The sequence below is a fragment of the Chinchilla lanigera genome, unplaced genomic scaffold (assembly GCF_000276665.1).
Source record: "Chinchilla lanigera isolate Chin_1 unplaced genomic scaffold, ChiLan1.0 scaffold00050, whole genome shotgun sequence".
Lineage (NCBI taxonomy): Eukaryota > Metazoa > Chordata > Mammalia > Rodentia > Chinchillidae > Chinchilla > Chinchilla lanigera.
Genome location: NW_004955451.1, coordinates 12,177,465 through 12,203,894, shown reverse-complemented (window position 1 = coordinate 12,203,894; position 26,430 = coordinate 12,177,465). Strand labels below are relative to the sequence as shown.

General features: G+C 49.9%; 1 protein-coding gene across 1 annotated transcript in view; it reads right to left on the bottom strand.

The window, feature by feature from the left end:
* The window catches only part of Znf652 (zinc finger protein 652), a gene marked incomplete at its 5' end in the record, with an annotated part of 30,176 nt that extends 10,082 nt beyond the window's left edge, over positions 1-20,094 (bottom strand). The window contains 5 exon segments of the mRNA XM_013519111.1: positions 9,675-9,844; positions 15,908-16,052; positions 16,452-16,567; positions 16,879-17,026; positions 19,498-20,094. Of these exon segments, the coding sequence (XP_013374565.1) occupies positions 9,675-9,844; positions 15,908-16,052; positions 16,452-16,567; positions 16,879-17,026; positions 19,498-20,094 (1,176 nt within the window).
* Between the last annotated feature and the right edge of the window lie 6,336 nt (positions 20,095-26,430).

The window sequence follows — 26,430 nt, the reverse complement described above, 5'->3', positions numbered from 1 at the left end:
AAAAAAAAAAAAAGAAGAAAAGAAAAAGTAGCCAGGGCTAATGCTATCCTTCCACACAGGACCTGAAATTTGCTATCATGAAACCCTGAGCAGAAATTTACTATCATGAAACCCTGGCCTAGAAAACCTCTCTGCCCCCAGCAGCACCAGCAGAAGCCAGAAGGAGCCCCAGCAGCACTAGATAAACCAGGCAGATGAAAATAACACCACAAAGATTCAGACAATTGTTTTCTGAACTTTAGTCCACAAGAATAGGCAGGACTAGGGCAACCCATTCATTTGGGACCCCTCCTGTCTCTCATGATCTATTCTTACTTCCCATTCCCCATTCCTATTTTCCAGTAAATTTTCCTACTTAAGAAAAAGAATAGGCAGTACTTGCCTGCTGAATTTAAACAAGATGACTCCCTAGTGCAATAAAAATAAACATGATCCAGAATGTCCTCATATGATAGTCAAAATGTCTAGGACACAATTAAAAAACACTTGTCATACCAAGAACTAGGAATATCACAACTTGAATGTGGAGAGAATCGACTGATACCAACACCAGTTGAATCAGATGTTAGAATTATTTGGAAAGGGTTCTAAGACAGTTATCTATCATAAAATGCTTTGACAATAAGTTTGAAAATTTCTTAATTGCTGGGCATGATGGTGCACACCTGTAATCCCAGCACTTGGGAGGGTGAGGCAGGAGGATCGTTGTGAGTTTGAGACCAGCCCAGGGTACAAAGTGAGCTCAATACCAGCCTGAACTGCATAGTGAGGCCCTGTCTCAAAAAGATACCCCAAAATTCTTAAAATTTAAAAATAGAAGACCCTAGCAAAGAAATAGAAATTATAGAGGAACCAAATGAAAATTTCATAGAACTGACAAAATACAACAGATGTGAAAACTTCCCAGGTAGCATTGATAAGAAAGGGGGAGATGGCAGGGGATAAGATCCATGCATTGGAGGAGAGAGCAATGGAATTTCCCCATCTGAAAAACAGAAAAACAATACTGTGAAAATTTATAGATACAAGTAGAGTTTAAAGGGCCCATGGCCAATGTTGGTATCATTGTATATTAGCTCAGAAGGAGAGGAGAGACTGGAGCTAAGAGTAATTAAAGTAAGGATGGAAAACTTCCAAAACCTGGTTAAGACAAAAGCCAGCAGATTGAAGAAGCTGAGCAAACCCCAGACAGGATAAAGCCAAAGAAATCCATGCCAGAAAGATAATAATTAGACTTCTAAAAAGTAAAGGCAAATTTTAGAAATTATTGAAAGCAAACAGAGAAATCCACATCACCTATGGGCTACGGGGTAGGGAGCTGCCAGTTCAAGGCACAGCGGACTTCTCATCAAAACTATGGAAGTCAGAAGGAAGTGGCACTGCATTTTTCAAAGGTTGAAAGAACTGTCAACTGTGGATTCTATACCCAATGAAACTATCTTTCAGGAACAAAGATGAAATAATGCCAGACATTTTTTTAAATGACAGACATTTATTTTAATAAATAAATCCAAAAAGTCAGTACATATAAGTAAATAAGCTTATAAGATTAATACCCAGGGCCGGGTGTGGTGGCGCACACCTGTAATCCCAGCACTCGGGAGGCTGAGGCAGGAGGATCATTATGAGTTTGAGACCCGCCTGGGCTCCAAAGTGAGCTCAAGGCCAGCCTGAACTGCATAGTGAGACTCTGCCTGAAAAAGACAAAAAAAAAAAAAAAAAAAAAAGGAGAGGCATCCAATGTTCACTGGTTGGAAGGGTCCTCAGAATGAAGATGTCAATTCTTCCAAATTGAAGTATAGCTCGAATTCAGTCCTATAAAAATTGTAGCAAAACTTTAACCACTTGACACTTTACCCTGGGTATCACTTGGGCAGTGCATTTGTTTACATACCAAATATCCCAGGCATCACTTGGGCAGGTTTCATTTCAACCAATCAATTATTGTATTGAATAACATTGACAAATTGTTGTTTACATATTTCCTGTTATAAAGATTAATAAAAATATGCAATTTTTGGTCATCCTTTATTTAAGTAATTGGACTGATAAGTGGTTAATAGACAAACATAGGCAAGCTTACTATACAATTTACATGGAAAGGCACATGTCCTAGAATAGCTAAAGTGCTCTTAACAATGAGTAAGTTGGAGGAATCACTTTACCTGATATTGAGGCTTCCTGTACATCTATGGTAGGTGTTGCTGTAAGTTAGACACATCATCAAGGGGACCCACAAGTCACACCACGTGAGGTAGCACTGAGCAGGCTTTAGAATTAATCAATTAGCTTTTCTATATTAACCTATGAGCCTGCCCAAGGCCTAAGTCACTTGCCTGAAGAGCCAGCGGCTGGTGTGCGGAAATAGACTCTCCATGCCAGCGGTCACAGGAGAGACCTGTGTTAGTCTGTGACGTCTCTGAAAGCAAGACAGCATGGCAGCTGTGGGTGCCGACTCTCCCTCAGATTTTCAAGGGTGACAACTGCCAGCCTCAGTGATCGAACAGCCCTCTCCTTAACTGAAGATTTGCTGCTTCGAATATGCTTTCTCAAGGCCTTGCTCATTTTCACACTCCCTTTGCCCGAGCTATTCTCTGCACTTTCCTGCACTCCTCTGACATGTTGAGGACCCAATAAATACTGGCCAGTCCAGAGAAGTCTTTCTTTTAGCCAAAAGAGCTCTGACCTTCCTGGACCCCTGCAAACCATATTGCATTGTCTCTTGTATTTCATCCTTTACCATTCACCTGTCCAGGGCTTTGGGAGACTGGAGCTGCTGATACACACGTAGATCCAAATATTCTCAACTGACCTCTGACAAAGATGCAAAAATAAATAATTCAGTGAAGGAAGGACAGCCTTTCCAACAAATGGTGCTGAACAACTAGAGATCCACAGGCGATACTGAAAAAAGTCAGTACTGAATCTCACACTTCATACAAAAAATAACTGAGAGTGGATTCTAAAATGTGAAATATCTAAAAACTAATCTTGAGAAAAAAGAACAAACTTGGAGGCCTCACAGTTCTGATTTCACAACTTTAGATTATGAATCTACAGTAATCAAAACAGCATGGTGCAAACATAAACATAGACATCGAAACCCAGGGAATGGAATACAGAGCCCAGAAATAAACCTTCATCTGCACAGTAAGATGATTTTCAACAAGGGTGTCAAAAACCGTCCAAACGGCCATCAGTGATGAGTGGGTAAGTAACGTGGTATAGAGACATACAGTGGAATGTAATGCAACTTCCAGTGGAAAGGAGGTTCCGACAGGCGACAGCACAGCTGAGCCTTGAGCACCGTACGCTAAGTGAAACAAGCCGATAGTGGGAGGATAAACACTGCGTGGCTGACTTGTATGAGGCACCTAGAGTAGCACGTCATGGAGACAGAAAGTAGAGCTGTGGTGGTCTGGACCTGTGTGGAGGAAGGAATGTGGAGTTAGACTTTAATGGGAAAGGAATTTTAGTTTGGGAAAATAAAAAGTTCTGGAGATGGATGGTGGTATGTGAATGTATTCAACGCCACAGGACTGTACACTTGATATGGTTAAGTGTATGTTTTACCACATCACCCCACAGAGAGAGAGAACTGTGGCAGTCCTGCACCTGGATTTGACTCCCACAGAATAAGGGAAATGAGCATATTTCTTTCAAAATGCAACATATAAAACTATACAACTTTTAGAAAAACGCAGAATGTTTCTGGCACTTAGGGCTAGGAATATGTTCCTGGAGGCAACACCAAAAATATGGAACATCAATGGGAAGTTTGATCAACTAAACATCATTAAAACTAAAACTAAAACTCCTCCTGCAAAAGCCCATGTGAGGAGAATTAAGACAAGCTATGGAGTGGGATAAGGTATCTTGATGCACAAAAAGTACTCAAAACTCAACAGTGAAAGATCTACACAACTCAGTGAGAAAAGAGAAAAAAATCCAAACTGATAGTATATACATGACAAATAATCTCATGAAAAGATGTAAAATGTTATATCAAAGAAATGTAAATTTAAAACACAATGAGCTCTCACTAAACACCAGAGTAGCTAAATGAAAAATAACACCCAATGCCGGTGAGCATACAGAGAAACTGAGGCACACATACATATTGCTAGTGAATATAAAATGGTACAGGCACTTCAGAGAATACTTTGGCAGTTTCTTATGAAACCAAAATGCAGCTACCACACAGCTGAGCAGTTGCCCTGTTAAGCACTTACTCCAGAGAAATGAAAGTTAGTGTTCACACCAAGCCTATCCGTGAGTGTTCCTGCAGTGTAGTTGGTGACACTGACTCTTGCCACCTGCCACTCTGTCCCTGGGAGAATCAGCCGTGACTCCTGTCCAGAGACTGCAGCCTGCAACGTTGGGAGCTTCCTCCTGGACACACCACACACACTAACCTGGCACCCAGGGTACATGTGACTTGGAGTGTGCAGACATAAGGGACTGTGTTCTTGGGGACGCAGTCACATTTCATCTGCTGGGAGTTGATCTTGGCCCAGAACCACCCACTTTGGGGCCCCACACCCTTGGAAGAAGAGGCAGAAGAGGGAGTTGGGCCCCATATCCAGAGATAAATGACAGTGGAATCCACTAGTCAGCCACATAGAGGAACAAAATACTCTCTGCACTCCATGTGAAGTGACAGAAGCCAGAAGAGGCCATATATTGCAGGGTTCCATTTCTACACCACCCCAAGACTTGGCAGATCATACGGACAGAACACTGGTCAGTGGTCACCGGGGGCTGGGGAGGGGAAGTGGGGAACACAGATACGAGGTTCCCCTTTGGGGTTTGGGACCAGAGCAAGGGGCTGGCTACACAACATCATGAATGCACTGCATGTCGCTGAACTACTCACTCTAAAATGGTTTGTGTATTTAACCTCAATAAGAAAAATTGAAAAGAGAAAAGAAAGGTCAGTTGGTGGCTAGAACAACCTCACGCAGGACTCCAGGACTCCGGTCCTTCAAGCCAGGTGAGTTCCTGTGACAGGGGCCATCTGGGCCCTAGCGGTAGGGGAAGGTGACTGGGGAAGCCACTGGCAACTTGACCTCACAACCAAGGGCAGAATGAGGCCGGACGCATCTTACTCTCCCCTCCTTGCTGGGTGTATTGGAGCTCTCCAGAGAAACAGAACACGTAGACTATAAGGGGGGCGTTGTTGGGGAATCGGCTCTGTAGTGATGAAGGCCAAGAATCCTGCGTTCTGCCGTCCGCAAGCTTGGCCTCAGGGAAGCCAGTGGTGTGTTCCAGCCTAAATCCAAAGCCTGAGGACCAGAGAAGCCAGGGCCCTCAGAGGCCGGAGACCCGGCAAGTCTGATGTCCAAGGGCAGGAGTGAGAGGGCGAACTCACACCTCCCCTGCCTGTTCCCTGGGCCCTCAGTGTACTGGATGACGCCAGCCATATTTGTGGAGCCGAATCACCTTTACTCCGTCCACCAACTCCAATGCAAATGTCTCCTCGGAGTACCCTCGCAGGTACACCCGGAGATTGCGCTGTCCCCACTGTCCGGCATTCCGGAAGTGGGTTGCGTTGATATCCACAGTGAACCATCACCCTGGGCGTGATGTGTGTGTACATTTTAATTCATTCCTTCCTCCTCCCGTCCGCCTTCTAGTAAAGGGGGGGCCACGTCACACTTCGAGTTCACACATCGCTTCCAAACAGTGAGCCGAGCTGAGGAACAGCGCTCGCCGGCGGATTCTGGGATGGAGCTGGAGGCCTTGGTGTGGAGACCTTGGGGAAGGACACACACGTCCTCACTTCTGTGCAAAGGCCGTCTGTCAAGAGCTTGGTGCTGCTCCTGCTGTGTGCTGCTCAGGCCTGCATGGGGGCTGGGGCTCAGGACAGCCTGTGACCCCCAGCAGTGGGGGTGGACAGTGGTGTGAGTTCTGCCAGTCCAAAGTGGAAGGTGTGACTTGAGGGTAGCTCTGCCAGTCAGATGCGCCAGGTGAGAGGAGCACAGGGCAGATGCTGTCACCCAGGCACGGCGCTCTGTGCAGGTGCAGAGGGTGTAGGTTTGGGCGCAGCAGGCAGCTTCCTGGGTGCAGCCTCTGGGCTCCTAGTCCTCAGAGCCTGGCAGCCACACCCCTGGGCCAGGTCCTGCAGGGTGGCTTAGGGTTCCGTTGTTCCCGGCTACAGACCCTGGATCTTGAGTGTGTCTGGGGCTCCCCAGAAGCTTTAGTCAGGGCCTTCTCAGTCAGTTGCTTTCCACTTACGTTAGCTACAGGGACTCTGTTGCTTGCAAGCACGCAGGCGTGGTTCTCCCAAAGGCCACGTGTGCCCAGCTCTGAGTGTGGGGTTCAGGACCATGGCCTTGGGACCTGGTAGGCCTGGGTTCAAGTCCTGCTCCACTACTTTCTGCCACGTGCAATGGCTTTCCTTCTGTGACCTCCACATCCTCAGGGCCTCAGAAGCCGGTGGGCTGAGGAGTGGCTCTCAGGGTCCCATGTGGAGGTCGCAGGGGCATAGGGACAGACCGGGCTGCAGGGCTCTCTGGAGCCTTGTCCAGCGGGACTCAGCTGGAGCGAGGAACTGAGACACCAAGGCACGAGAGGAGGACACCCCCACCAAGTCTTGGGCCTAAGGCTGTGGTCTGTGGGGACCAAGCAGCCTCAGCACGCCCGGCTCACACGAGCGCTGGGGCACCACCTTTGCTCCTCGTTGCTGCCCTGCCCCTACCTTGGGAAGCAGCACCCCCGCCTGCACGCTGGCAGCCAGGCCCTTGGGGACTCAGGGCCTAGCGCTAGAAAGGAGGTTGTACCCACACTTTCAGCCACACTGGGGTGCGTTTCCACACTCCTTGAAGTGGAGCCTGCATGGAGCTTTCAGGGATGAACTCCAGGCAGAGCGTCCCATCACTGCACCCTCCCTCCGCCTGGCTCTGGCCCCTCTGAGGCCACCCGCAGTGCTCCGGAGCCACCAGGCAAAGCCATGTGAGCCTCCACGCTGAACACGGCCGTCCTGGGGCCTCGGCAGAGCCAGGGTGCAGCCCCACCTGCCTCTCACACTAGCCACAGCTCTGCAGAGCCAGGTGCTGGGGCGGGGGCCCCGCAGGGCTGAGCACGTGCACTAGGGGGTCCAGTCCCCATCCCAGGCTCTGGTGCTCATAGAAATCCCCATGGCTTCCTGTGGGCACGGCCTTCAGGGCTGTGAGCCTGGCAGCCCAGGAGCCTGCCTGCTGCCTGAAGCTCCGCCCCTGGCTCTGGCGCTCCCCAAAGCCCTGCCTCCCCTGACAAGAGGGACCGCGGTCTGCGGGTGCTCTGTGAGGTCTGCACCCTCCAGCTCCAGCCACTGGGTTTCTTGCTGCCCACACTCAGGGCAACAGGAGATAAAGACGAGGCAGGGCCGAGGGCCGGGACTGGTAGCGACTTTATTCCCTCCCGCTCTTGTTCACGTGCCGCTGTCACCGTGCCTGCGGCTGTGGGGCACCCACACAGGGCCCACCCACCTGCACGATGCCTCTGTGTCTCCAAGCTCTGTGCAGGGCACCGTGGGGGCTGGGCAGCATGAGCCAGGGCCCCCATCACGCTGGCCAGGGAGCCGGAGAGGGGCAGAGACAGACTGCAGACCCGAGGCTGGTGCACCCGGCTGGAGAGAGGGTGCCAGCAGGACTCTGGAGAGGACGACCGAGCCCCTCTGCCCCAGCTCTGAAAAGCAGGTGCTCTGCCTCAGCCTCCCACTCCAATAACCGGGTGCTCACTCGCTTCTTTAAACAAACCATGCAAGCTGGCCAGACAAGAGCACCATCCACACGGCGCTGCAAGTTCTGTGACTGCTTCCAGCAGCAATGGAAAGGAGCCTGAGGCGAGGTACACGCTTAGCACCAGGGCCGGGGCCTCCCAGGACGGGGGGCTGCACCACCTCCCGGCACAGCAACCATCCTCACTGCGGCCCGTGGCCCGGACCCCACTCCCTGCCCCGTCAGGGCGACACACGGGAACAGAGAGCCCGGCTCCCACACCCACGCGACCTCTGCTTGCTGAAGTGAGGCTGCCCAGCCCCCCGGGGAGAGCCTGGGGCCAGGGATGGGTCGGGGGAGTTCCGGGGTTCCTGCCTACAGCCCACGAAGCAAGATCAGATTTTTAGAAAAAGAGCCCTAAAGAGCTTCAGGCACTGAGGCCGGAGGTTTGAGCTAGCGAGTGGGAGAGACGGGACCAGAGGACGCCACAGAAGCCCAGGGAAGCCCGGAGACCAAAGGGTGCAGAGGAGGAAAGGCTCCGTCCAGGGGCAGCCTACAGGATGCCGGAACCCCAGCCTTGGGCTCCGTGGGCTGTAGGGCCACAGGGACACCTTCCTTCCCTGGGGGACCCACAGGATACAGGTGCCTGGGGGTCACTGGCTCCCTCTCCCGCCCCAAGCCTGGACAGCCCCTTACACCAAGAGCTTGGGATCGGTCTTCAAGTCACTCAGGTACCTGGGGCCTGCCCACATCTGTAGAGAATAAAGTGCTTTGTTTATTGATGATTAAAATGTCCCCAGCCCTCTGCCCCAGTGCTGAGGGTTCAGAGTCCCCAGGCCCAGGCCTCTTCCCACACCTGCCGTGCTTGGAAGGTGGTAGTGGGGGGGAGAGGCGGGGTGTAAGGTGCAAAGAGTATAACAAACAAAACTGCATGGACACGACAGGAAGAGCTTAGCTAGGAGATGTGTAGCTTATGGAACCTTCTCGCCCTTCTCGGCAGGAATGAAGACGTTAAATGACAACAGAAAAGGCTATCCTATTAGTAGTGCTGGCCTCCAGGGTTCAGCCCTGCCCGCAGGCCGGACGCCACCCCCCCGGGGCCTGGACATGCAGCTCCCTCGCAGACAGGGCGCGGGCACTGCCCCATCCCTCTGGTGAGGCCCGGGAGGGACGGGAGGAAGGTGGGCTGGGGGCGGAGGCGCAGCATCTCTGGGTGTGGGGTGCAGCCTTGGTGGCTGGCGGAGGCCAGGTGCTCTGTGCATAGCCGCCCCGGCCCCGCCCCACTGTAGCACCTTGGATCCCTCAAGGCTGCCGGAGCCGAGCCTCCTCCTGGGCGCTGCCCCTGAGGTTGCACCAGTCGCAGCCCTGGGGCTAGCACTGGGGGAGTCACGCACCTGTTGCCCAGGGCGTCGCCGCTGTACAGGGACCCGGCAGCTTCCGCAGCCCTCATGGCAGCTGGTGCAGGCTGGGGACCCCTCTGCCAGCTGGCAGGGGTATCAAGGAGCAGGGTAAACCCTTGGGGGCCAGCCCCATCTGCCCGCTCCCACAGAGCTAGGTGGCCCTCTTGGCCCCAGACACTCCAGGCCCCAGGGCCCCAGGGTCCAGCTTGAGCCCTGCTTCTGTGTCCACGGCCTTCAAATCGGCCCACAACTCCTCCAAGGGGCTGGACCTCCAACTCCCCCAAACCCTGCAGGAGACGTGAGAAAGGCCTGGCAAAGGTGAGGGGGCTGCTCCCCCAACCCGTGGCCAACAGCACCCCTCACCCGGAGGGCTGCTGCAAACCTCTTCCTCTACCTCCACTTCCAAAAAGAAATTAAACAAAGGAGTCAAGGCTTCCAGGAGTGGCAGAGAGGGCAAGGGGTCCCCACGGGCCCAGGTGGCCTGATCTCAGTGGTGCGTGCCAGGCCCTGCAGGGAAGGGTGGTGGGCCGAGCCCGGGGGCCTGCGTGGAGGCGGCGGCGGCGGGCAGGCTCACGCGGAAGCACTTCTCCTTGTGCGCCTTGAGCATGTTGGAGAAGCGGAAGCGCTGGCCGCACACGTCGCACGGGTAGGGCTTCTCGCCGGTGTGCGTGCGCCGGTGCCGCTTCATGTTGGGCCGGCTGGTGAAGCTCTTGCCGCAGATCTCGCAGATGAAGGGCTTCTCTCCTGCGGGCGACGCACACGGTCACGGTAACTGCGGGGCGAACCCCCAGCCCGAAGCGGCGCCGCAGATCCCGGCGGCACACGCACTCCTCGCACACGACCCGCGGCAGGGCGGCGCGGAGCGCGGCGGGTCCGCAGTGTGCGCTGGCCTCAGGTCTCTGCGCTAGAAGCGCTTCCCGGCCCTCGCCGCTGCCCCTTCCCTGACCCTTCCAGTCGGGGTCGCCCTGCGCTGAGTCTCCGCACCAGGCTGGGCCAGTCGCTTTCCCGCCACTGACCACACGAGCCGGAGAGTGTATCCGGATTTTACCCGAGGCTCCGAGCGTGGGCGGACAGACCGTGCCTCCGACGCGGACCCGCAGCGCCCAGCCCTCCCACGTGCGCTGCGCAGGCGCCACGGAGTGCGTTTTCTTACTTCTCTCCACTCTGCGACCCCTTAGGACTGGGACCACCCTCCGCCCCGCACTCTTTCCTCTGCTTCCTCATCGAAGGAGGAAACTGACACTTTCTGCTGCCTCTCACCCAGGGAAGGAAGCTGGGGCTCCCTAACTTCTCGCAGAGACTGGACTGAGGGGTCCGCAGGGGCCGCGTTCTCCCCATCAGGACCAGAACTGGAAGTGGTCCCGGCCACCCTGTTTCTCTTATGTCTCTGCTTCCCATTATTCCGCCCCGCACTGTGCTGCTCTGCATGTGACTCGCACCCCTCTTTCTGGATGCGGGCAGAGCCATTTCCTCCAGTCATCTTAAAGACCAAACTCAATGTTAAACAGCACTGATTAAATCAATTATGAGCTGGGCATGGCGGCACACGCCTGCAATCGCAGGAGGATCACTGGGTTTGTGGCCAGCCTGGGCTACAGAGTGAGTTTGAAGCCATCCTGAACTACACGTGGTGAGACTGCCTCAAAAACCCAAAACAAGCCGGGTGTGGTGGCGCACACCTGTAATCCCAGCACTTGAGAGGCTGAGGCAAAGGGCTGGTTACAAGTTCCAGACCAGCCTGGGCTACAAAGTGAGCTCAAGGTCAGTCTGAACTGCATAGCAAGACCCTGTCTCAAAAAGACAAAAAACAAACAAAAAACCCAAAACAAACAAAAATACCATAAATCAATTATGGTATATACATTAATGGAAAATGTCACTGAAAACACTGTAAGATACAGAAATGTAATTATTAACATGAAAATCTATAACCTATAAAGATTATCTGTAATCTAGGAAGTAAAACAAGCAAGCTATAAAATGTATCTACCTTTAAAATATGCATAGGAAATACACAGATAGAATACTACAAATGATACTAATGACAACCTTTAGGTAATGGGATTATGGGTGATTTTTACTTTATATATTTTATTTTATTTTGGTTTTGGTGTCTTTTTGAGACAGCGTCTCGCTAAGCAGTTCAGGCTGGCCTTGAGCTCACTTTGTAGCCCAGGCTGGTCTGGAACTTGCAATGATCCTCCTGCCTCAGCCTCCCAAGTGCGGGGATTACAGGCATGGGCCACCATGCCTGGCTTCCCTGAGCATTTTGAAGGTGCAGTGTACTCACTCTCCGAACATTCAATGAATAACGAGCATTTAACTTGTGCTCACTCCAGTCCTGATCTCTCTCATCATCTCTCACTTACAGTCTCCTAGGCTCTAAGGGCTCAGCTATAGGAAGTCCCCGAACAATGAGACCTAGCCTCCACGAATCCACGATTCAGATTAAAGTTGGTTCCTTTACTGTGGAATAACCTTTTACTCCCTTGCTGTGCTACCAAATTCCCCACCTTTGTCGCTCCACTCCTTCACAGGCATAAACCCACAGCCCTGCCTACCACTAACTCTCGTTATTCATTGAGCCTCAGCTCCTAATTGTGCTTGCTGGTGACGTTAAGGTTCCTGTGAACCCTCGAGGCAGGGTTATAATGAGGCTGATCCAAGAAAGCATAAAAAGAGCATTTGAAGTGAACTACCTGTGCAGGGTCCCCCCGAGGGAAGAGCTGGGAAATGGGTGGCTAGAAGGCCCTGAGCGGCTAAGTTCATCCAGGGGACAAGAAAGGCACAGAGCTGACTAGTTCTAGAGACTCACCTAACAGGTAAAGCTGACCTCACTGTGCAGAAAGTATGGTGCGGAGCCTGGGGAAAGCATGCTGGAAGTGAAGACGGACTGCAGGGAGCGGGGCAGGGGGCAGGACTGCGGCTGGCTGTCATCCGCACTATTCCCAGAAAGGACAGCTCCGGCCCACAGACCTAGCATGGACACCCCTGGGCAGCCCCAGAAGCCCACAGATCTAGAGCTAAAAATTCCCTTCTTGAGCTTTAAAGCCACTCTTCAAACTGCTTCCTGTGTGTCTCTTCCAGAATGTCCCATGGTCATCACAAAACCAGCAAACATAACATTAAGTTAGGGGCTGGGGATTTAGCTCAGCGGCAAAGCGCCTGCCTGGCAAGCGCAAGGTCGTGAGTTCGTTTCCTGTACCGGAGAAAAAACAAAAAAAACAAAAAACAAAAAAAAAACATTAAGTTAAACCTGCTCCTCTCTCCACTGCTCCGACTTTGAAAACGGCAGAATGCCCAAAGCTGATGCTGGGCCTTGGCTCTTCCCTCCTGCACCATCAGCAGCTGGCAGTCACCGGGCTCACCGGGCACTGCCTTGTCTGCGGCTGCCGTTCCACCCTCTGCTGTTACTGTAGCTCACGTCCTCACAGCTGCTCACCACGATCTCACAGCATCCACCCGGCTAGTTTCACCCTCTCTGTTCCCGCCCTCACCCTTCAGTCTGCTCTGCACACTGCAGCCAGGGAGCATAGCTGTAATCCCAACTCTGGGGGAGGCTGAGGCAGGAGGAGCCCAGCCTGGGCAACTACGCAACTTAGTGAGAACTTGTTTCGAGAAAAAAGATAAAAAGGCTGAGAATGTAGCTCAGTGGGAGTGCTTTGGGTTCAGTCCCAGCACTGGGGAACAAAAAGATGTGTTGTATAACAGACTGCTTAAAACTGTTCCCTTCCTACCGCTCTTCAAGTCCAAAAATTCTCACATGGCTTCAGGGGCTCCCTGTGATCTGACCACTGCTTGTGCCTCTCCACCGTCTTGCCCTCGCACACCCGCACCCGGCTCCCGCGCACCGACTTCGCTCCCCATCCTCACTCAGCTCGCGGGCCACTGCGGCTGCCTTGCTTGGAGGCCCTCGCTGGACGAGCAGCTTGTGGGCCGAGGCCTAGCTCAGTCGTGCGAACTGAAGTAGACTTGTTTACTGGGCTTCTTAGTAAATACTTGTACATTAAATATTTGTTAATTTTTTCTTTTTTTTTACTATCAGGATCGAGATCACGACCTCACGCTTGCCAGCAGGCGCTATGCCGCTGAGCTACATCCCTGGTCAAATATTTGTTAATTCTAAGCCATGCATCTCCCCGGACATTTTAACGCTCCCGAAAACTGGCACGTCCCTTCTACTCAGTGGCATGTCCTTGTTTGATTGAAAACATTTTCTTAGCAGGATGTAAGTCCAGCTTGTCTCACAACTGGTGGATTTCTGACTTCATTCAGTTACCATCCTCTGCTCTAATTCTCTGTCCCTGACAGTCCTCTCGTTATGATTTAGCTTCTAATTTAGATGTTTCCTTAGGCAGAGAATATGCTGAGCGAGGAACACTGAGAGTTCCAAAGCACTGGTCATTCACAAAGTAATCAAGTGGCAGTTTGCGTTCATGTCACCAGCAGCCCTCAGCCCCTGGTCTGCCTGAGCACCCTGGAGGGTGCTGAAGCCGAGAACCAGGCCCTAGGGTGGTGTACCTCCCGCTCCCGGCGTCCTCCACAGCACCCCTCTCCGTGACCTGCTGCGTGGAAGTGGCATCACCGCGTGCGTGCTCTGCACTCAGACCGCCCTGGACAGGTCACTTAATCTCTGGGCCTCCGTTTCCTCATCTGAAAGGAAAGCTAACCGCCTGCCTAGCAGGCTACTGTGGTACAAAGCACAAGTGCTCGGAACAGCATCTGGCAACGAGAGGCATGAAGGACACCTGTGGTGCTGTTATCATCACGTCTCCATGAACGTGCATCAGCACACAGGCCCCCTGAGGTGGAAACCAGGCTTCGCCCTTGTGTCCCCAGGCACTCGGCCGTGCCTGATGCAAGGACACGAGGGAAGCACCTGACTGTGAACTCACCCTGCGACTACACTGTCCTAGGAGACCCTGTCTGGTGGCCGGTCCGCTTCCCTAGACAAGCTGTGTCTCACTTTTAACTACAAAGGTATCTTCACAATCAGTGAAATCTCCACAGCGGCCTTAATCCGTGGATATACTCTCATCTCTAAGTATGAACCCATGCTTTTCTTCTCTAAGTCCGTTTTTCTTCTGGACCCTCTCAGATACTAGTACCATCTTTTTTTGTTTTGTTTTTTGTTGGTTTTTGAGACAGGATCTCTCCACATAGTTCAGGCTGGCCTCAAACTCATTATGTAGCTCAGGCTGGTCTTGAACTTGCAGTGATCCTTCATCAGCCTCCCTGGTACTGGGATCACAGGTATGCAGAGCCATGCCTGGCTGTTTCCCTTTCTTAATGAGAAAAATAATAGTATAAGTGAATCATATTCTATGAGAAGAAACGAAATGTCCAGTTCGCCTAGTCAATCAAACTATATTTAACAGAAAGCTTTACTCAATAACTAAAACCACAAAATATATACTTTGGCTTTATATTATGGATAAATAAGGGTCCAAAAGAAAAAAAAAGAAAAAGGACAAAAGGTAAGAAAGAAATGCAGAAGGGGAAGGAGGGAGCGGGGAGGAGGATGCACAGGAAGACTAGGTGCGAAGACAGAACGTGGAGGCACTCATTATTAACACGTGTGCGGGGCGCTGTGTGAATGTAACACAACTTAGGCTTTAAAAAGGGAAAACAATGTACATTCTATCTAGTTCCACAGTGTACTGCCAAGCACCACCAACAACGGAACAGTTCTCCTAGAGACTCCGTTAGAACCAAGAAGCCACCCAAGGCCGCTGGATTACGAGAGAGCATCTTTGAAGTTCTCTGCTAGTTCCCGCTCTCCTCTGAGCCATGTCTTCAGCGTTATCACTGCTGTCTGAGGTCTACCACGGCTAACTAAACCCAGCTCTGGGTGGGTGGGGCAGGAAACTATCAAGCAGGCATGTTTCTTTGGACTTTAACACAGCAATGGGAACCAAAGAGACCCGGCCATGGGCAGAACTTGCTCACCACTAGTTAAGCAAGAAGAACAGCAGGGTAAGCAAGGCGACCCCCTACGCTTCCTTGTAGCTCTGCACACCTGCAGTCCTACGATTAGGTCTGATATAGAGACTTAAAAATGGTTCACACTGTTCACTTTGTGCAAGGACGGCGAATTCCAGCACATCAAGTACAGGCTGTGGACCGTGACTGTGTTTCTAGGGGAGCTGTTCCTTTAGCCGGCCCTCTGGAACCTGGGTAAGAGAACTCAGATCCATGCTACGAGCACACACCCCTGAAAACACCAGGGTTAACATTTATGTAACCTCTCATAATGTACTATTCCTGAAAGCTGTGGATTTTGGTAAATCAAATCCAATCAAAACAAACTTTATTTTGAAACAGGATCTCATTATGTAATTGAGGCTGGCCTTGAACTCATGTGTAACCCAGGATAGTCTCAAACTTGTGGTGATCTTTCTACCTCAGCCTCCTAAGTGCTGAGATTACTGATGTGCGCCAACATACGGCCAAAAAAACCCTTTAAGCATATCGAGAGTGTTCTATTTAAAGCAGTGTGCTCCATCTTTAAAAGGCCCAGAACCTTCAGAAAAATAGTGAATGCGTATGTATAAAACAAGAGTCCAGGAGCTCCTGGACCCAAGAAAGAGCCACGATCTTAAAGACACCACAGTTAGAAGGCATTCAAAAAACCCTTTTAAAAATGAAGGTAGGAAAGCCTAATTTTTCAGCATTATAAATCTCTGTTCTTGAATAAGGTTTAAAGTGGAATTTTCAGTGAGATGCCAACTGGGGTTTAGATTTTTAACAGACAGAGCCGCAGATGGTTCCCAGCAAGACGGATGTGCGCACCCGAGAAGCACTTACCCGTGTGCGTCTTCATGTGCTCATCGAAGTACTGCTTCATGTTGAAGTCCTTGCCGCACCACTGGCACATGAACTGCTTGTGCCCAATGTGGATGCTCATGTGCGAGCGCAGCTGGTACTTGTACTGGAACCGCTCGTCACAGTTCTGCAGGGGACACAGTGGCGAGGGCTGGACGCCAAGCTCGGAGGCCTCACCTGCGCCCGCCCTGACAGTCTCTGCTGCGAGTCTGTCTGTCACCCCCAAACAGAGCCTGCTGCGTCAGCTGCCGCCTTCACTCTGTTTCTGTAGCCGAGTTGTGAGTAAAAGGGAAATTTCCCCCGTAACTATCACTGGAGCACATTCAACTTCTGAGTCACCGAGACAGAAAAGCCAGTCGGTGCATGCCGTTGCCCAGTTACCCTAGGGGAGCTGGCCGTGAGCTAGACGGGACAGCACTCTTCCTAGTGAGGGCACGCGCCGTGCGCAGCGCATCGCGTGGGAAGCTGGTGGCCTGCGCCCTGGACAGCCGCAGCCCCGCCTGGCCTGTGCGGGGCCGGCCCTTACCTCACATCTGAAGGGCTTCTCTCCAGAGTGCTGCAGGGAGTGCACCTTGAGTGACATGCTGCGTTTGAATGACTTCCCGCAGGTCTCACATGTGAACGGCATGTCTTTCGTGTGTGCTGCAACACAGAATGCCTTACACTCAGAATGGTTCCACCAGAAAGCTCAGACTGGAGAGACAGATGTCAGCCTGTAAGGCAGTTATACTTTAATGTACTGCAGGGGAAAATAAATAACAACGCTGGCAAGAAATCTGCATGGGGAGACCGTACCATCCAGTGCACGCCGGGAACATGCTGCACTCGGTCTCGACCCGCCAAAACTGATTAAAGTACGGCCGCGTCTCGCATCCTGCCCTGTCCAGCACGTAAGGTGCCCTGATGAACGGGGCAACTACGGGCGTGAGAAGGAAGAAGCAGGAAAGACTTACCGACCATGTGTTTCCGCACGTGAGCCATGGTGTAGAATTTCTTCTCACAAATCTCACAGGCAAATTTCTTTTCTGCATATCCATGTACAATCTTGATATGCTCATGAAGGGACCAGAGTTTCTTGAAGGATTTGTTACAGGACACACACTAAGCAGGATAAACAGAAATAATCTTTATTTACTGGGCCTTGCAGAGAGCCATCCTTGCCTGGCAGATGCACGGACTTCAGACTCATGGTACAGGGCCGGAACCCAGACACACGCTATTCCCCCGTGGGCCCAGAACCAACACCCACATGTGAATGTTCTACTTTTTAAGCTGCACCTTTGAGAGACCCATTGGGAGTATGAAAACAGTGGCAAAAACTCAGTGAAGAAGTGGCAGAAAGTCCCACTAAGATCAAAGAACTGACTGCTAATATCACATTAGTATCGTTCCTACGGAAAAAACCCTTCAAGTGCATTTAACATATGGATTATCAAGTGCGGTCTCTACACATGGGTCATCCTGCAATGAACAGGTGCTTACCGGAGAACACAAGCTAATTTTAAGTGACATAAACAAAGGCAAGACAGAACAATACACAGTAATGGTCAGATCCGCAGGAATATAAGTATGTTTTCACACCTCAGAAAATGCACTTGGAGTCTTCCTTAAGACACATGATTGAGATTTTATTATGTGCTCTTGTATTTCATCTACTTGTTCATGGAAACACTCCCCTCTGGCCGAAGGTAACACAACCACTAGGCTGTTAGGGCCGCTCTCCCTTTACCTGCAGCCCGTCCCGATCTTCCTCACACGCATCGCAGAACGACAGGTCACACTGCTACAAATCATTAACCGCCTGGAAAGTCAGGCAGAAAGTGCACCAAATAAAGTATTTCTGGTTAAAGCAGAACAATACACACAAGTTCTAGGTAACCGTCAGACTCTGATATGCGAGGGAAGCAGTCAGTGTGCTCTGTGAATCAAGACCTACAGACCTCGCTGTCACTGGGGAGCAGAAGCTCTGAGGAGAGTGACAGCCTCGGCTGGGCGGGCTGACGCGGCTCTTGAGGAGGGCCCAGGGCCACTGTCCCTCTGCGCCATGCTGCGGGGCAGGCAGGGCTGTACTTCCTGCTGGTTAGTAGGTCATCAGTACAAGGCCCAGCGTTCTTTAGGAATGTGACAGTTCACTTGACAGAATCCACACAACAGTAACACGGGTTTAAACACAGGAGGAGGAACGGTGAGTAGGTCGAAAGGGATTTGTTAAATGTTTTCTGGAATTTAATGCAAATTTAAGTTTAAAAAAATCCCTAGTCTATATAGAGATAAAGACCTAGAGCCCTTTTTCAGGACTGAATTGTTGGGAGTCAAGAAAGGCCCCTAGGGAGCAGCACCGCGCCACCCGCCTCGGCTGGCCTCAGCGTCGGCAGCTGGGAGGGCGCTGGCGGCTGTGGAGGGGAAGGGTGCCGGCGCCCAGCCTCCTCACCCAGCGCGCCGAGCTCCAGTCACAGCCCGTAAAGTGAAAGCAGTGTTTTTTGTTTGTCTGTGTTTTTTTGAGACAGGGTCTTGCTATGTAGTTCAGGCTGGCCACCATGCCTGGCAGCAGTGGGTTTTAACAAAGGTAATTTGTATCTTTAAAAAAAAAAATCTCTTCAAAGCAAAGGAATGATCTCAGTGGATGATTAAAAGCTACCACCAATATTAGCAACACTCAAAAAAAGGGAAGAAAAGGAAAAATTAAAAGCTACCACCAATATTAGCAACACTCAAAAAAACAAAGACAATTTGTCCTTTAAAAGAAGGTTGAATATGGTACAAAACATTTCTACCGTACACATCTTACGGAGACGTCCACAGACTTACCTTTTGTGAACATCATTAACAGGTAAACACACGCAACCCCCCGAGCCGCAATCCACTCAGCACGGTGTGCTCACACCTCTCACCCTATCCCAGGGCAGGCCTCTCAGCACGGCAGCCTGGTTGAACACCTTGTTCTGTTACCTTAACAACACTGCAGGGGGGCACAGGTAACCCTACTGCCAGGAGGGCAACATCTCAGCTCGGCCTCGGTTACCGTCTGCATACTGCCTTGGGCTCAGCCTCTTGACAATTTAGTGTAGTCAGCGCTCCACTGGCAAAAGCACACTCACTCCTGGAGGTCTTCCATTTCCACCGGTCTGGCTCCTTCTGGCTTTGTCCCCATCAGCTGCACTAGACTCTGGCATCCTTTTAAATAGAAAGGAGCCTTTCTCTACTCCTGCCTTTCACTCGGGGTCTCCCACCTCACCAGAAGATGCCAGAATGAATTCTATCACGCGTCCTACAACAGCGAATCTCAGTGCAAAGTCGCTGCTGACCGTACGTCCTGGTCAGTCATCTCTACCAGATCCCCCTTCCAGCTGCCCGGCTCCCACTAGTCCAGCGTCAGTTACTGTACATTAATGCTCTGCAAATACCGGGGTAAGCCTTGGTTCGGAAAAGACCCAGGCAGGAGCTTCTAAAATGACAAACTGGTGAACTCTGTCCCTTCACTCTAGCGTACTTATTCTCTTGGGCAGAACCAGATGAATCTCAACAGCCAGGGTGTATCCTGGAAAGTGTGCCCTCTCGGTGGTGAGACCTACCTGGATGTTTTTTTCACAGTCTGTTTGCTGGTGAAGGGACAGCTCACTTTCCAGGACAAACTTCTTGCCACACTTATCACAGATCTGCATGCGCCTGTGAGTAACGTTCATGTGCTTCTCCAGGTACCAGCGAGTATTAAACACCCTGGGGCACTTCTCACAGGTCAGAGTCTCTTTCTCTTCACACTTAGCTTTCTGGACTGGCGCCTTGGGCTCTTTGGCCGCCCGCTTCTTACGCTTAGGTGGCTCTACACTCTTCCTACGCCCTCTCGTGGTTCTGGGAGAAGGGGAAGTGGCAGCTGCAGCGACAGAGGCCGCTCTCCGCGTTCGCCTTTGGGTAACGCTGACTTTCTCCACTATCTTCTCCTTTTTCTTCTGCCTTTCGTTCTCTCCGTAATCATTGCTGTCATCTGTGGCCTCTTCCTCACTCTCTTCCTCTTCCTCCTCACTGCTCGTCTTAAGAACAGGAGTCTCTTTGGACTGGGAAGAGACACCCTTTTCCCCTTTAGACACATTTAACGTTTGATTATTAAGGTTTACCTCCACTATGATCTGCTCCCTTTTGTAAGAGACCTCCTCCTCCTCCTCCTCCTCCGTGTCATCGGAGTTCTCCCGGGCTTCCTTGACAGCGTGCACGTCAGACGCTGCTCTTGCCTCCCTGAAATACGGCTGCTCCTCGCTCTCGTGGAGATGCGGCTTGCTCATCTTCGTGTCCACTAGCACAGAATAGGGACTTCCAGATTCCCTTTTGTACACTTTGGTGGACAGGTCAAGCTCTTGGTTGGCACCATGGTAAAAGGTGGATGGCACTTGACCGCGGCGGTTTTCTTCCTGTGCCATCCCTGCTACATGCACGGCACAGTTTTCAACCAGTTCCTGACCAGAACTGGCTGGGTGGCTCATTGGTAAGTGGCCCAATCTGTTAAGCAGTTCAGACTAGAGAAACAGATTTCAAACAGGGTAATAAGACTCAAATCTGTTCCCATCCACACAGAATGGCTCAAGTGACAAACAGATGTGGCCGGGACCTGTGTGCAATTCTTCCAGTGTCACAGCACCACAGCGTAAGTCAGAAAGGCCCGGTATTATGGCAAGAGCAGAGCACTGGGGACTTTCTTCAGAAGACAGCTGCGAGGGACTCGGAGCACCGTATCTACAAAGAGGAAGGAGGAAGACAAAGTCAGACAGCACCATTTCCTTCTTATGGCATGCACCTACCACCGGGGTACTTGGTCACAAGCTCAGCTTACATGCGGTGCACTACGCCGCCTCAAGGGCTTGGCCGGGCCGTTATTTTCCTGGCTTACATGAATTCACAAACACTTTCTGTTAAGATGAAAACCCTCTGACAATAAGTGCCACAGGACATCCTCAGGATGTCTCAGACACAGCGGCAGCACCCACTACATTTCTGATGAGAAATAAATACCTGGCGTTGCACGGCGTTCATCACCCTACATGCCACACTGAGGTGGCCAAACCTAAGGTCTCTGTCTCCAGTCTGGCTGCAGGACCTGTCCTGAGACACTCGGAGGCTCGTCTGGCTGGCCCCGCTTTCAGCACGGTGACCACAGCCCACCACAGCGAGGGCCCACGGAACGCAGGGGGTGGCGGCACAGCACCGCCCCATGGAAATAAAGCAGCAAACCGGCCTAACACCGAAGAGGATGCACATGGCCCTGGCCGCGGCTAATCTGCAAGCAGCGGGTGGGTGAGGACTGTTTTCAGGCTTATTAAAGTAACTTCAAAGTTGTCGAGTATTTTTGCATTTGTCGTATGCATATCTCACTGGACCCACTCAATAACTGGATGATTTTTCATGTGTCAGTTGCACGGAAGGCTAAATTCTGAGAAACAGTAACCATCACACTGATACGGTTCCAAGAAAAATAAAGCCATCCATTTAAAAAAAAAAAAAAAGATTAGAAGGGCACACACTTTGCTTTGAGACACACCTCGCTTGCTGAGGAGCCACCCCCCTCGCTGCTGACTCACGCGAGCACTCCTGCAAGCACAAAGCCTATCTCCAGACACCAGGAAGGAAACTGGTATTTACCGAATGCCTGCTGTGTGCACGCAACTGTGAAATCTTTTATTATTCATTATTTCTATTTAATCCTCACTATACAACTTCGGGGTTTATTTTTAAACTCTTTTTAAAATTAATCATTAAAAAAGCATCCCAAGTTTTACAAGTCAGATCCATTGGCCCTACTGCAACTGAGTCCCATTCCCCAGAGGTACGAACGCTGTTCTAGCTGTTTCGCCTAGTACTCACTTCTATCATCCTACATGCACGTATGTCTGTCTCGACTTGTTTCTTCCAATCCAGGTGTCGCGTCTGGGGTCACAGCACGGCCGTCTTAGACTGCTCCCAGCTCTCCCCTTACCCTCCCAACACAGTTATGTCAAACGTCTTAAAACTCAGTGCTTACTTAGATTACAATGACTATGCACGGTCCATACGTATTTCTCATCTCTTTGCGACTGTCATCTCTTCTATTTTCTCTCCATTTTGTTTGACCTCATGGGTTTATTTCTTGTTTAAAATCATTCTGCTTTCACTTTAGAGCCATTTCAGAAAGGAGCAGTGATGGAGGCCACTGTGTTTCCCTTGACATCTAAGTAGGTATGTGTGGGCCAGGGATATAGCTCAGTGGCACAGCGCCTGCCTGGCAAGAGTGAGGCTGTGAGTTCGATTCCCGGTACCAAAAACAAAACAAAACAACAAAAAAAACAGCTCTTCTAAAAAAAAAAAAAAAAAAAAAAAGATGTGTGTGCTTTTGTATTTTATAAAGGAGGAAATTATGGTTAGATTGTGCAGAAAGTGAGGCTTCTGGAGAGGCATACATACCACTGCGGCAAACACACGCCTTTGTTTTGGGAGGAAGAGGAGGAGCAGGAGGAGCGGAGGCGGGGAAGCCCAAGCAGGCACAGCTGTGTGAACAGCCCACTCTGCAGGGCCAGCTCGGCTGCTCCCCAGAGGGTTTCAGAACTTGCTGCAGACCGCTCTGTCCTCTTCCTGCCCCTTTCAAAGCCATGTTTATTGTTATTAGGTGGTCCCTACTCACTGTTGTACTGTTTATTATGCTGGGGGCAGTGGGTCATTTGTCAACTTCCCTCACAAGTCTCTGGAGTAGGAAGAGAATCATCTCCTCACAAGGAGCCCCCTGGGCACTGCCTCCTGCATAACCTGAGGTCCCAGGCTTTGAGCCTCAGGCTGTGATGGGCTAGGACAGTGAGTGCCTTATCTTCGGATGGAAGTGAGTGTGTTCTGCCTTCAAGGGAGAGCACAGCAAAGTGTGACAACCAAAAGATCGGGATGACGACAGTGACAACCAGGACAGATGGTGACAGATGCACAGGTAGCGCTGCGCTTCCCAGCTCCCTGACGTCACGTGGCCTACCTGACTAGTTGTGGCTAGCATGCCAGAAGCCAAGCGCGGATTTCTGACCTGCTGCATTTAATTGCTAATGTCCAACAATAACGCTAGTTCCATGCACCTGGATCACTAAACAGTGATAAAAGCTGCACTCCCTGCCAGTGATACCACTTGAGAAAGAAATCCTTCCTTGCTCAAGCCACTGAGACCTGGGAGTGGCAATGTTCCCATATAGCCCAGCCAATGGAGTCCTGTGTGTGTGTGTGTGTGTGTGTGTGTGTGTGTGTGTGTGTATGTGTGTGTGTGTGTTTGTGTGAATTCCTGGTACATATGCTAATGTCTTGGTCTCAATAAAATCACTACATAACATGTTCAAAATCAGAAATATAAAAAGCTGAATTCACAAAGGAATCCTTAATAAATTAGTTGATAATAATAAATACAATTATCCTTTAAAAAACTTATTAAAGAACTTTGTTCTACTTTTATCTGATGAGTGAGGGCATAGATGTATTCCCACAGGAACTTGAAAGTGACATCTCAACCCTGCTCACTTCAGAAAAACTCACAGAACCATCAAGAAGTTACCCATCACAGCGCAAGGTCTGGCCTAAGGGTTCACAAGCTTCCCTGGGCATCTTGCCCACATTTTAGTTTCTTGATTGATTTGGGCACCTTTTGCTTTGTTTGAGTTTTGTGATGATCTTCCCTTTTATCTTTCCAGAAAATAAATTTATTTATTTATTTACTTATTTATTTTTGTCTGAGACAGGGTCTCAGCAGGCAATACAGGCTGGCCTTGAGCTCACTTTATAGCCCAGGCTAGCCTTGAACTCACAATGATCCTCCTGCCTCAGTCTCTGAGTGCTGGAATGACAGGCGCGGGCCACCACACCTGGCTTTCCAGAAAATTTAAATATCTCCTAAGAAGACAATAAAATAATTCTACAAAACAAAAACTGTATTATGGATGTTAGGGCCTTCTGTCTTCCACTACCTAACACCCCATGTGCCAGTTCCAACTTGCTAGAGGTCAACTTCATTTAGTTTTTATAGGACTGTCTGGCGAATGCACTGAGCTCTAACACTTGAAGAGAGGAGCAGACAAAAAATAACCCTCCTGACACCTGGAGCTTCTCACTTTGTTAGAGGTGTTTACATTCATCTCTCCAGTGGTAATAAAACACGAGTTCATCTATTCTTACAAACCATTTCCTACTACATCATAATATAAACTCCACAATAAAGTGGGTCACACTATAGTGTCATCCTATAATTAATATATACAAATGGGGACAAAAAAGTGGTGTGTATTTTGGGGGCTGTGTAAATTGATTTTTTTTGTTGTTGTTGTTTTATTTTGGTATGGGAATTGAACTCAGGACCTTGCACTTGCCAGGCAGGCACTGTACCACTGAGCTACAGCCCCAGCTCAGTGGGATGTGTAAACTGAGAAGCAACAAGATTTGGTACTGTAAAAATTTGACCAACTGCTGGGAAAAAATACAGTTTTAAGAAAGACATATGCCAGATGTGGTGATACACACTGGTAATCTCAGTACTTGGGAGGCTGAAGCAAGAGGATTACAGCTGAGTTCAAGATCAGTTTGGACTACATAGTGAGGCCAAAGGAATACATGGCGAGATTGTATGTGTGTGTGTGTGTGTGTGTGTCTTTTTGAGATTAGGGTATCAATATGCAGTTCAGGATGGCCTTGAACTCACTTTGTAGCCTAGGATGGCTTCAAACTTGCAGTGATCTTCCTGCCTTAGTCTCCTGAATGCAGGGGTAACAGGTATGCACTTACCATACCTGCCTTATGGTGAGATCATGCCTCAAAAATAATAATAATAATGTATTACAAATACTAAGTATAGCTTCTAGAATGTGCTTTTTTTTTCAATGCTACTTTTTTTCTAAATGGTCTAAAAATAAGTTTACGATCTTCAAAGTGTTTAATTTTACCAGTGAAACATTTATTTTGTTTGATTTGTTTTGGAGACAGGGTCTTCTTGCTATGTAGTTCAGGCTGGCCTCAAACTTGCAGCAATACTCCTGCCTCAGCTGCCCAAGCGCTAGGATTACAGGCATGTGCCACCACACCTGGTGCAAACAGGGAAACAATTTTGTTCCCTATAAAGTTTTCCTAATTTTTTACAAATTCAACAGGTTTTCCTCCATTAAAGTAAGTGGCTAAGCGCCTTCCCGGTATTTTTGAAAGACCCCTGTGAGACCACTCCTTTCAAGGTGGAAGGCAACCTCACCCCACATCTGGCTCCCTGTGCTCCTTCCACCCTCTGGACCACAGCCCCAGCCTCCATGGCACTGCCAGCCAGTGCTGCTGAAGCAGAGGTCTCGACTGCACGGACTGCCCCAAGGATCGGGCCATGCGGAGGCTGCGCAGAGGCTGGAGGTGGCTGTAGGGGAAGTGATGCACACCTGTAGGCTGCCTCCCAAGAGCTGGCCCAGAGGAAGGACGCACCCGGTGTGGTGTGTGTATGTGTGTGTGTGTGTGTGTTGTGACACTTTGTTCAGGGTTCTGCTACTTTCACCGAGGCTCTGGACTTCTTTCTCATTAGGAAAGTGCATTAGTGACACACTTGCCAAGTGACAACTACTCTCACTGTCTTTGGAAGGCCACACTGTTGTAACATCTACTACATGGCTAACGGGCAACGAAAGCATAAAGCAACCCAAAGTTCAGGGGAGAGAGAAACCACACAAACTTGTGACACCTGGGAAAGCAGTATGAAGAACAAATCTCAGGAGAACTTCGAAGCGCACACAGGTTATAGAGGGGCAGAAATAAAGGCAGAAAAAGTCATTTCTATTGAAGGAAAATCAGACGAGGGTAATGGCACTGTATACTCTGAAACAAGGTTCTTACCAAAGGCTTTTAAAGAAAAAATATGATCCTAGTTGTGTTTTAGGGGTCAAATTACATGAGAGCAAGCAACTGTAGACCCATATTTAAGTTCACCTTTGAAATAAATATATGTATATTCACACCTACAATAAGAAAGATACACAATTAAGCAAGATAGAATGGATTTTTTTTTTTTTTTTTGAGATGGTCTCACTATGCAGTTCAGGCTGGCCTGAGCTCACTAAGATAGAATTGATTTAAAATAAATAAAGAAATTAAAGAAGAAAAAATAGAATTAGGAAAGTAAAGAGAGAGGGGAGGGATAAATGAAAGAAGGGAAAAGTTTAAAACAATGAGGAAAGTAAGAGAGTGCCAGAAATTAGGACAACAAAATCTAAGTACAAACCATTTTATACTCAATCCTTTGCTATATATAAAGGACTAGAATACAATTTAAAATATCTGAATTGGGTCTGGGCTTTAGCTCAACGGCATAGCACCTGCCTGGCAGGCAGAAGGTCGTGAGTTCAGTTCCCGGTACCGGAAAAAAAAAACTAAAAAAAAAAAAAAAAAAAAAAAAAACTCTTTTTCGTGGCGCGGGAGGGCGAGCGGCGGCTTCGAGATGAAGCTGAACATCTCCTTCCTGGCCACCAGCTGCCAGAAGCTCATCCAGGTGGACGACG